At 43.5% G+C, this 12283-nt stretch overlaps 1 protein-coding gene across 1 annotated transcript in view; it reads right to left on the bottom strand.

The window, feature by feature from the left end:
• Nucleotides 1–12283, bottom strand: part of HLCS (holocarboxylase synthetase) — a gene marked incomplete at its 5' end in the record, with an annotated part of 107283 nt that overhangs the window by 92170 nt on the left and 2830 nt on the right. The window contains 4 exons of the mRNA XM_082279289.1: nt 1645–1827; nt 4792–5696; nt 7366–7528; nt 11664–11816. Coding sequence (XP_082135415.1) covers nt 1645–1827; nt 4792–5696; nt 7366–7528; nt 11664–11816 — 1404 coding nt within the window. The remainder of the gene's footprint in view (nt 1–1644; nt 1828–4791; nt 5697–7365; nt 7529–11663; nt 11817–12283) is intronic.

The raw sequence follows: 12283 nt of genomic DNA, 5'->3' as shown, positions 1-12283 counted from the left end.
GAGCAAACCTGATTATTATTTCTTCCTCATGAGCAAAAGGAGCTTGGAGTTCCTAAAATGAATTTGGAAAATCTGAGCAGGTGAGGGGCACCAGCAGTTTTTAAACACAATGGAAACTCCAGTTTGGGGGTGAGGAATCATTCCTGAGCTGCCAAGTCTTAGGAACAACAAAGTATTCATCATTATTCTGGGATCTGTTAACAGGACCTTGAGCTTCTTTTATCATTAATTGACTCATTATGGCATTTTTATTATAGGGAAGGCTAAGAAAATCATCCCCAAATCCCTTGCTGTCAATAAAATCAAGGATTTCCTCAAATAATTCCTATTTTTGGTATCTCCTGGCTCTCTGGGAAAGCAAGGAGACCTATGGACAACATGATGGATGGAGAAAAATAAATAATTTGCGAGAAAGCTAAATTATTACATATTCATTATTTATTTCAATGTTTATCTTTTATTTTTAATTGTCAATTTTAATTTTTATTCTTCATTTGGAACTGTAGTTGTTAGGCACAAGTTGCAATTTCCTACACAAGATTCTGCAATTATATCATGGCTAGAGAAAAAGGCATCGAAACAATGACTATACCCAGCAAAACACCATTAGAATATGTAAATAAAACAATTAAAATCACATTAAACCACATTAAAAACTGATTAACTGTATGAATAAAACAATTTATTAATAGAATTTATGAGTAAAAATTTAAAAACTAATTGTGGTATAAACTTTAACTAAAGGAAATATAATTAAAATATCTTTACTTGATGGTCTGCAACCCTGGGATATGCCACTAGATGGCAAGTTTGGATAGAAAGTAGCTGAATTTTAATTCATGGCACGTTTGAAAAGTCCAAGGGCATTGGATAGAAACAACCATGAAAAAACAGAGTGAAAGAGGAGAACAAAAATAGGAAGAGTTCAATAAACAAGCCTTGTATCTGGAGCACATTTAATATTAGTGAAAAATGTTAAATGGCTTTTACTTTTGTTTCCAGGCTGCCACACAAATAGAGACTCAATTCAAACACAACTTTGAAGTCATTTTTAAAGGAAAACAAGTTAAAATCACTGCTTTAAATATTCCTCACAATTCTTCAGAGCAGTGTCTTAAAGGGAGGGATCCAGCATTGAGAGCTGACGACTGAATTACAAATATTCCCAGGAAATACAACAACATCCTCAGGAATCAAAGTTTTCCCTGGGCAATCCTACGCCCCTCCCTACTCACTCTGCTCTGCTCCTCACAATTTCCATTTGCTCTTTTGTTGCCAGCCTGTGCAGAATTCTTTACCTTGATTTCAAAGAAAAAGACATCCTGTTTTTTTAAAGCAGTTCTTACTGCAGCTCGCTGCAGCCTTCAAAAGGAACAGCATCAAAAAGTTCTTAACAGAAATACAGCAAACAGAAATGCAGCAATATAGAGAAATACAGTGAAATTAACCCTGCACAATTCCCCCCCAGTGAAATTCAGAACTCCTTCCAGCAGGGAACAAAACAGTGATGGATGAAAAATTAACACTTTTTGCTTACCTGGAGTATCTGCTGAGAACTCTCCAAACAAAAACACCACACAAGAAGCAAGGTGGGTTTAAGAGAACACTGAATTTCCCTGGCAGGGTAAACCCCAGGAGCCTTACCTCATCTGGAGAGAGCAGGAAAATGGGTGCTAACACAGGAATTTCACTCAGTTCACATCTCAGCCCAAGGGATGTCAGGATCTCCTTGAGAACTTCATATCTCTTGGAATTGCTCATCTTGAGCAAATTAAAATCCTCTTCAGTTTGCACATCCATGGAATTGCTGTCCAGTTCCAAGTGGGCCTAGCAGGATATTAAAGAAAAAAAAAATCAGTTTCCAATTCAGGAATCACAGCTGACAATACAGCACAATTTCCTCTGAAACCTACCCAAAATTTCCCTTCTTAATCAGCTTCCCCTGGAGGAGTTGACCAAACTTGTATTTGCCAACTTAAATTTAACCTTCTGCTTTTCAGGTCTGCCAGAACCAACAGTAAAGTTGGGCAAATTCTGCCTTGTACAAGAGCAGAATTCCATTAAAATTAAAATTCCATTAAAACTGAAATTCCATTACAATTGAAATTCCATTAAAATTGAAATTCCATTAAAATTGAAACTCCATTAAAATTGAAAGGGCTTTATTAGAAGCTGTACAAGATATGGAGAACTCAGGCAAGTCACATGAATTAAGACGAAATCAGCACAGATAACAAAATGCTTCTGTCTAAAAAAATTATTTTCTCACCTGGTAAAAATCACTCCTCAAGCCTGAGGCAGATGCTTAAAAGTTGAAATTAAATGGAAGAGAAAAAAAAAATCCTTCACACACCTCCTTTTTGGCTCGTTTTTGTCTGGTTTTTCTTTTGTGTTACAAGATATTTCAAAGCCCTTGGACTCTGCAGATTCATTTAATGCTATTAAATAAAGCTCTTATTTTTGTTCATTTCTTCCATTTTGCAAAATTTCATGATACTCTTTGTGTTTTATATTTTTTTTTATTGAAATTCAAGGATATGAATGAATGTGGCTGCCTCATCCCTGGCAGTGTCCAAGGCCAGGTTGGAGTACCCTGGGATAGTGGAAGGGGGTGGAATGAGATGATTTTAAGGTCCTTTCCAACCCAAACCATTCCATGATTGTAAAAAACACATTAAAAATGAAGCAGGACACACCCACCCACCAGGAGAGCACAGGAAAAAGGGGAACAAATCTGCCAGAATATTTAATGGCTGACATCACTGCCTGTCCCCTGAAAACAAAAAGGGCTTTTCAAATCCAGACTGGAAGTCATTTAGAATTAGAAAATGTCACACTAATCCTTTTAATCTGATTTTTGAAGCTGTGTTCTAATACCTTTTTTTTTTTCTGGGGGAAACCTGTGGAGCATTAAGTCCTACAGGATCAATTTAAAGGGTGCAGCAAAGCACAACTTGCAGGAACAGTGTCTAATCCATTTCCTAGCAGCAGCAGCCAGCACAGGGCTGCCAGAGCTGCCTACAAAAAAAGCCATAAGCATCCTACTGTGTCTAACAGAGTTTCCAAAAATCCAGCAGATTTAAGATGGTAAGAGACAAATCACTTCTAAGACACCCCTGAATATTTGTGAGCTCTGTAACTGCTACAAGAGTGGTGATACCTGATCCCTGAGCAGTTCAATGGCACTGCTCTGGGCTCCTGAGAAAGTTCTCTACCTGAAATATTGGTAAAAATAGAACCTTTCATAAAGTTTGTTCATCTGGCTGTTAATTTCCTTAACTTCATCTACTTAACCACTGGGAAACGAATCTTGCTCTGCTTTTCTCAATGTGTTTGGCAGATTTATTTTCTAAATAAAAAGTATTAGAAACAGCCTAAAATTCCAGTGCAAAAGGCACCAACCAACCTTTTATAAAGTACCTCCTATCAGCCTTTCCATCACTTAAAACTTTAGCTGGGAATATTTAAATAATTTAAATAATTATCAGTGACCAATACTGATCTTTGCATGGAAGCTTCCTCACCCATTATCCAGAAAGTAAAACTAAGAAAAAAATGTTATCAACACTTTAATTGATCTGCTGTTTAATTTTTTGAGGGGGGTGTTTGGCTGTTTTGGTGGTTTTTCACCCGAGATCACAACACTGTAACACTGGAGAGGCACCTATTTCCTGGGATTTTTTTTTTAAGTGCAATGAATGATTTTGGCTCATCCTAGACTCCCCCAATTCCATCCCCCAGGTGCTCTGAGCTATTTGGTAGGTGCAGAACGTTAAACATTTAAAACTTTAAAGCCTGGATATGGACTCAGGAAACAAAAAATCAAGTTCCCAGCAAGGTTTATTTTACACTTCTTGCTTGGCCACATTTTTGTAAGGATTTTGTGGGATGTATTTCCCACCTCCCAAAATCTGCTCAAGCTGTATCCCTGCACAGCTTCCAGGAGGCAGAAAGGGAAAGCTCTGCTCTGGAAGATGACAGAATCCCAGAGGGGTTGGGGTTGGAAGGGAACTCTGGAGATGATCCAGTCCAACCCCCTACCCAGGCAGGGTCACCTGGAGCAGGTGACACAGGAGCACATCCAGGTGGGTTTGGGATGTCTCCAGACAGGGAGAATCCATCACCTCCCTGGGCAGCTGTTCCAGGGCTCTGTCACCTCCATGGAAAGAAATTCCTCCTCATGCTGAGGGGGAACTTCTTGTGTTCAGTTTATGGCCACTGCTCCTTGTGCTGTCACTGGGCACCACTGGGAAGTCTGGCATCATCCTCTGGCACCTCTTGGAGATACTTCCATGGATTGATGAGTAAAATTCCTGCTTCCTACACAAACCTGTTCTTTGTTTTACCCCTCTCTGTGATCTTGCCAGATCCACACCTGCCTGGCTCTGTGGTGACAACAAGGAAATGGAACAGCAGTGACATTCCCATTCTCTAAGAGCCAGTGAAACCATCGTGCATTTGGATTCCTTGTACATCCAGGACATCCATTTACACCTCAGGGGGTGGGGAGGCCCTGGCACAGGGTGCCCAGAGCAGCTGGGGCTGCCCCTGGATCCCTGGAAGTGCCCAAGGCCAGGTTGGACATTGGGGCTTGGAGCAGCCTGGGACAGCGGAACGTGTCAATGTTGGAATGGGATGAGTTTTGAGGTCTCTCCCAACCCAGACCATCCCATGATTCCACACCTCTCCTTGACAGGAACCCCCAAGAACATGCCATGGGAACAAGGGAACATTTTCAGGATTGCACAGCATGCAGCAAGGAGGAAATGAATTCTTCCCTGCTCACAGTACCTGGGAAAGGACGGCTTCTCCTCCACTGCTCCCGTAAGTCAGATGCACAATAACTGTGTCTTTATCAGCATTGTTTAACCGACTCAATGTCTTCACTCTGCTGGCATCTTCCTTCATCCCTTGCTCAAAAACACAGCCACTGACCAGCAGGTTCAACTTCACCTCAGGGCTGTCCTTTTTAGAGACCACCAGCTCATGCACAGCCTTCCTCAGTTTGTTTTTGTGCTTTATCTGCACGCCCCCAAAGGTGAAGGACGAAGAAAACCCAAGAATCTTCCCCCCTTTAGACAAAAATTTCATAAATTGCTTGTGGCTCCCCTCAGGAATGGGCTCCTCTGTGGCAATGACCAGCAGCAGGGAGTTCTCAATCCAGGGATCTTTGAGCACTTGCTCCTGCTGCAGCTGGTAGATGGTGTAGCTCTCAGCATCGATGCATTCCCTGAGGACTGATTTCACCTGCTCAAACCTCTCTTTGGCAGTCTCAGAGCCCAGGTAGATCAATATATTAGGGGGTTTTCCAGCAAGGTTTACCCTCTTCATTCCTTTTTCCAGACATTCATCCTCCTTCTCCTCCAGTTTGCTGCTGCAATCATCAGGAAGCTCTGGAATGTTTTCTGCAGAGGCGAATTTCACGGATTCGATGGTGCTGTTTTCAAGCTGCAGACACTCGTGGCAGCTGGAAAGGTGCAAGTGGTGATGTTCCCCAGCTCCTGCCTCCTTGTCACACGGGCTGGTGACTTCATCCTCATGCTCCCTTCCTTTCTCCAGCTTGGATTTCTCCTCCTCACCTCGTCCTAATCCTGATTTCCCAGCAGGATTTACTGCATCCATGTCTGCACTTTGCTCTTTCACGGATGGTGCCTCCTGGGCCAACTCCTTCAGAGCAGATTCCTGTAAATAGACAGCTGGAAAAGGTAAAGGATACAAAAAAAGGGGTTAGAATAATGATATCGAAAGAGTTATGATAAACAGCACTAACACAGAAGAAGTTAATTTCATTTCAGTACAAATACTCTGTAACAGCAAGAATTTCACTTATTTGACACAAAAAAATCCAATTTCCCCCCAGAACAACACGAATTTGTGCTCATAACACAAATCTAAAGACAAAACAAAGCAACCTCTGGAAAAATGCTGCTCTTTTAAAGAGGGCAGGGTTTAAAATCACTTGCTGCTGTTTTGAAATGAACTATTTTGAAATAAGCTAATAAAGTGATGGTATTGGGTAAGATACAGATATTGAACCATGTCTCTTGCACTGCTGAAGGCTGCAGGCAAAGGTCTGGCACAAGAAAAGGGAGTCAAAAGATATTTGAACTGATTTCAGTCTGCAGAAAGGGAGAGAGACCCACCCACAGCAAGATTTGGGAGCTAAGAATCCAAGGGAAAACAAGAAAAGAAGAAGAACTGTTACAAATTCCCCTTTTTCCCTGAAAATGATAGAAATGCGAAGATAATTTGTAGCAAATCCAACTGAGAAGAGCAAAGATGATTATTGACAGCATGACGTGCAGAGCAAACTAAGAGGAGAGCAAAAATACACTTCAGAAGGCAGGGTTTCTTCAGCTGCTGAGCCATGAAAATACTTCAAATCAAAGTCTGAAAAATTTTACTGAATCCTTCTCCACTCACACAAAACCAAATAAATTTATTAGGCTTTTAACTCAGTGAGAAAATTGATTAACAACATTTTGTTACAACACATCAGATCCAAGTTCAATCCCTTTCCTTACGAAACTACATCCCCTTTGGAGCAGAAACTTGAAAAAGGATTTTTTTTTTATATCCCAAGAGAATTTCGCAGCTTCCAACCTATGTTATTCCATCTAGAGCCTCCCCCAGCCTGTCCTGGAGCAGCTTCCACACAGCACTGGAAGCAAAAGGAGGCAGAAAACATTTTAAAAAGGGAGTGACTGAGGCACTCTCAGCTTCTACCCTTCCTTGGGGGAATATTTGTGCAGAACAGCACCAAGAGACAGAAGTTCCCATCAGATTCCTTTGGGAGAATATTCCAACCCTCTTGCACTCCAGCTACACGTTGTCAATTTTGTCATTCCTTAATTTCTGCCAGTGCACTCTGATCTACACTAAAAAACCCCAGCAAATAAAACCCTCACAAAACCCCAAAAAACCCCACCCCCAAATTGTTCTCAATCCATGCTCATCTTTGAATACAATTCCATTTCAAATATGGGAAAAAAGGGAACATTTGCCTAAAAACTTCATGGTTTTTCTTGGTTGGTTTGGGGTTGTTTTAATAGATTTGTTAATTTAACAGTCAAGACTTGGAGAAAATATTTTCTAACTTCTGGTTTGGAGCACCCTGGGATAGTGGAAGGTGTCCCTGGGGTAGGAATGGATGATTAAGGTTCCTTCCAACCCAAACCATTCCACGTTCCTATAAAATTAAAGCAGAGCTACAGAGGGATCAACTGCCTGGAATCCCAACAGGAAGGAAACTCTGTCAAAATAAATGCCAATTTTTCAGGTAGGTGTAAAGACTACATGCAAAGTCCTGAAAGAGCCATAAACCAAACATGTTGTGCTGTTAAAAATGATCAGGAGGATACTTACAAACAATCCTGTGTGGCACCATCCCGTTATCCATCTGCAGCCTGTCTTCCAGGAAGGCTATTCCAAGGCTACTGAAATTATCTACACTTGCTTCAGCAATTAACTTAAAAGGTTCACCAGGTTTATAGGCCAAGGGTGAACAAAAGTCTGACCACTTCACAATCTAGAACAGAGCATATGGATGGCTTTCAGTTGGAAAAGGTTACGGAAAAATACCCAAATATCAACAGTATTGTGATTTTGCAAGAGGAATTGCAGGAGAATTGGATACAACCCAAAGAATTTACTGAGGAAGGGTTGCTTTAGGCTGCAAAGATTGAGCCCTGATGGAAGAGAACAACGTCCACACCAAGTGTTGGAAGCAAATTGGGAGTACAAAGGAACCATTCCCAAAGATCAAGGCTCTAAAAGTTTCAAGCAACAAAATGGCAGCAGAACATTGGCACATTCTGGAAGAAAAAAATCTATTTGCATTTATTTCCTTCAGCACAAATTCCGAGCAAGAACGCTGATAAAAAGAACAAAAGTAAACTACAAGGATTTAACAATAATTATCAGAAGCATTAACTAAACCCTGAGGGTTCAAGCTGCTTATCTGCATCAAAAATTCCTTTCTCCAGGAAAGAAACATTGCACAAGTAGGAGACACAATTGGATACACAAACCTGTTGTTCTCCCATGAAGGAATTATTTCAAGACAACGAAGCAGCACCTGCCTTCATGGCCTAAAAAAAAAATCAGCCCTTGCCATGGAATATGTTCCAAAAGCTGGGAGACAAAGTGCAATTCCCACAGAGCAGCTGCAGCACTTTATCACCACACACCAGATGTAAAACACTGATTAAAGACCTCAAAGGAGAAACTCACAGGGAGTGCACACACTGAGGGTGAGCTGTCAGTTATCCCACTTGTTCATAATTAGACTATCAGCTAAATTTACCTTTTTATTCACTGCAATTAAATGGTTTATACAACATCCAAAAGAATCCAGCTCCATCTTTTGATTTTGTGGTATTCCCCAAGGGAACAAGAAGAAAGAACAACCAACCCTAATGGTTCTGTCTCCTTCCTAAGCCACTCTCAAAAGCAGTTTGTGATTAGCACAACCCGAATGAGACCATTCAGTCACAGAATCCCAGAAGGGTTTGGGTGGGAAGGGACCTTAAAGCTCATCTTGTTCCATCCCCTGCCATGGCAGGGACACCTCCCACTGTGCCAGGCTGCTCCAAGCCCCAATGTCCAGCCTGGCCTTGGGCACTGCCAGGGATCCAGGGGCAGCCCCAGCTGCTCTGGGCACCCTGTGCCAGGGCCTGCCCACCCTGCCAGGGAACAATTCCTGCCCAATCTCCCATCCAGCCCTGCCCTCTGGCACTGGGAAGCCATTCCCTGGCTCCTGGCCCTCCATGCCTTGGGAATTGTCTCTCTCCAGCTTTCCTGCAGCTCCTTCAGGCCCTGCAAGGCCACCCTGAGCTCAGCCCAAAGCTTCTCCTCTCCAGGCTGAACAATCCCAGCTCTCGCAGCCTTTCCTCCCAGCAGAGCTGCTCCATCCCTCTGCTCATCCTGCTGCCTCCTCTGGCCTCTCTCCAGCAGCTCCACGGCCTCCCTGTGCTGGTCCCAGGGCTGGGGCAGCTCTGCAGGTGGGCTCTCAATCCAGATTTATATTTCTGGCCTTTGGATATCTAACAAGAAATCCATCTGGATATCTTCTGATCCATGACTTATGCTGACCCTTGGTGGAAAATTCCCTTTCCAAAAGGAAAAGAGGAGCAGTGTGTGGGTTTTTAGCACGAGATCAACTGAGTGGTTTAACTTCGGGGTTAAACTCCAGCTCTGTGACACCAGAGCACGTCACAGGTTTGAGCCAGAGCCCACAGTTGGTGAGAATCAGCCCAAAAATTCATGACAGATTTGCCACTGGGGTCCTGAACCCCTGGGAATAACAACCAGTCACTCCAGCAGCGAGTTCCTGCCTCCAGCACCTTCTGAATGCTCATCCCCAGGACTGGACCACACAGAAACGCCAGCCCTGAATTATGGGATTTATTTCAGGGCACACCAGTAGTGACCAGTTCTAAAGCAGAACAAAATCTCCTGCTGGGAAAGCAGCTACAGCTGACCATGATCCATCTGAATCCCTGGAGATGGGATCAGTCAGACTTCACTCTGGGGATGTCTGTGACCAAGTCCAGCCAGAACTGCCCCAAGCTCCTGAGCTTTTCTTTGTGACACCAAGTAAAATCTTCGATGGAGAATGTAGTTATTGCTGCACAGTGCAAATGAAGTGAACACACAGAAGTACCTCACAAAGTAAAGCTCTTGCCAAAACACATGACCCTGCAATCCTGCTCAAGCAACAATCCATCTGCTCCAGAGCAAAGCAAAAATCCTCAGGGAATATTTTCCAGCTTTCTTACTACGATTCAAAACCAAAATTCTGAATAAAGGACGAGAGGCCAGCTCTTAGCAAGAGATGAGCAATTATTCCTACTCTGTTTTCTAAGTCCACCTCATTTTCACAGTCACAGATCACTGACAGTCCTACAAAAAATGGCTTTTCTGGCCAGAAATTCTCCCAGGAGCAATGTGTTCCCACAGCCCCTGGCTATGGTGACAGCCAGAGGTAGCAAAACTAAGAGCATTTCACACAGAAAACCAGTAAACAGAATAATCCAGCAGTCCTTTTCCTCTTCAGTTTTGATTTGTTGCCTGGACTATCACTTTTGAACTCGTTAAATCAAATTAATTATTAATGTCCACATAAGAATGCAAAATTTTCCATCCTAAAGAAAACTAAAGCAAACCCAAGAAGATTAAAAAAATATAAATAAATCCCACAAGAATAGATAATTAGAGCTTCAATGCAGATGTTTTTGTGGATCTTTCTGCTACAAAAAATATGAAGAAAATAAAAATCTCCCATCTGAGCTGGCTCAGCACTGCCCAGGTACACTCTGAGACAAGAAGGAGGGCACAGCTCCTTTATCTCAGAAGCAGGGCCCACCTGCATGGATTCCATCAAAGGCAATAAAACCATTTCCAAAGCAGCTAATGCAGCTTTGCTCCAAGGAAACACGTGCCCAGTGGAAGCAGGATCAGAAGATTTGAGGAGAAAAGGTCCTACCAAGCTCTGGGTGCCTCCTCACACTTGGAGCTCCACGGAGCCAAGGATTTTCCCTGATGCAGCACTTCTGGACATCATTCCTGACTATCATGCTCCAAATCCGTGCTCTGTTCTGGAACTGGCAGAGGGTGAAGGCACTCAAAGTCTGACTGCAGCCCCAAATCTGGAGCTGAGCCCATTCCCAACCTGTCCTCCAGTCCCTGCCTCAGATAAATCTGTTTACCCACCCCTCTGCACCCCATGTTCACTGCACAGAGGATTGCTGGAGCATCTCCCAGAACAAGTGACCTGGAAAACACTGGATCCTCCTCCAGGGAAGCAGACAGGCCACGAGCACCTGTGGATGTGCCAAGAAGGAGCTTGAAACCTGATTCCAGGAAACAAGGGTGACAGATGGCCCTTCAGGGGCACTCAGGAGAGCTCCTTATCCATGGCCCCAGGGGTGATCCCAACTTGGGGCAGAGCCTGATTCATGGAAGAGCTCTGGAATCCCAGCAGACAGCCCAGATGTTTTATTACAGCCTGCACAGACACATCCTGACATGCACATCTTCCCTTTTCTCCTCTTTCCTGGAGACAATGGGATCCATCTCTCTCACAGCCTTCCAGTGCCTAAAGGGGGCTTAAAAAAAGAGAAGGAGAAGGATTTTCCACAAGGGCCACTGTGCCAGGCTGCTCCAAGCCCCAATGTCCAGCCTGGCCTTGGGCACTGCCAGGGATCCAGGGGCAGCCCCAGCTGCTCTGGGCACCCTGGGCCAGGGCCTGCCCACCCTGCCAGGGAACAATTCCTGCCCAATCTCCCATCCAGCCCTGCCCTCTGGCACTGGGAAGCCATTCCCTGGCTCCTGGCCCTCCAGCCCTTGTCCAAAGTTGCTCTCTTGCAGCCCCTTTAGGCACTGGAAGTGGCTCTGAGGTCTCCCCAGAGCCTTCTCTTCTTCGGGCTGAAGAATCCCAACTTCTCCCATCCTGACTCCAGAGCTGGGGGACAATTCCCACCCACAGCCAGAGAAAAATGCTACTGGAAAGTCTCAACAAAACGTCTCTGGGTCTGTTTGAAACATAAAACAGAGCTTAATTATTATCAGGGATTTGAATGAAGCAATTCCCTTTTTATTCCCAAGAACATAACAATCCATCTGGACTCCCTTCCATGCAAGAAGCAAAGAGAGCTGCTCACCTCCTTCGAAGAATCAGGTCCTTTCTGCACGTTCTCTGTCTGAGCAGAAATGCTTTCTGTCACAAAAGCTATGTGTTCTGCTGTGAGCAACTTCTCAGGGTAAATAAAAGGAGAAATGAGAAGCACACTCCACCTGTTTAAGTCATCAAGGAACTGCAAGAAACGGGAAAGGAAAATAAGTCTGTGTAGGAAGCAGCTGATTTAAGAATTTATTTTTAAATTACACCCAGCTTCAATTCAAATCTGACCCTCCAGCCTTACAGGAAGGGTGATGATGTTTTCACGTTCCCCATGAGACCAAAAAAGGCATAAAGTTCTGAACCACTACAAAGGAACACTGAAAGTAAAACCAAAAGTGACAACCCACATTTTTAAGCCAACTCAAACTGCAGCTTTCAGTTTTACAGGAAGAGTGAGTGGGACACAAAACCACTGAGCCACTGGCACTGGGACTCTTGTGGGACATTTGCCACTGGCAGCATCCCTCACTCAGCTGATCCTCCTCTCCCATTCTCACTGAATATTGAATCCTCATGCATCTGCATCAAAACTCCTTATTCCTTATGAAACTCATAAAATGTAAAGAAATAACTTATTCAGAATCGATTTTTCTGCAAGTT

This window comes from Coloeus monedula, assembly GCF_965178545.1.
Source record: "Coloeus monedula genome assembly, chromosome: 3".
NCBI lineage: Eukaryota > Metazoa > Chordata > Aves > Passeriformes > Corvidae > Coloeus > Coloeus monedula.
The sequence above is the reverse complement of the archived record's forward strand: the minus strand, read 5'-3'. Positions and strand labels throughout refer to the sequence as shown.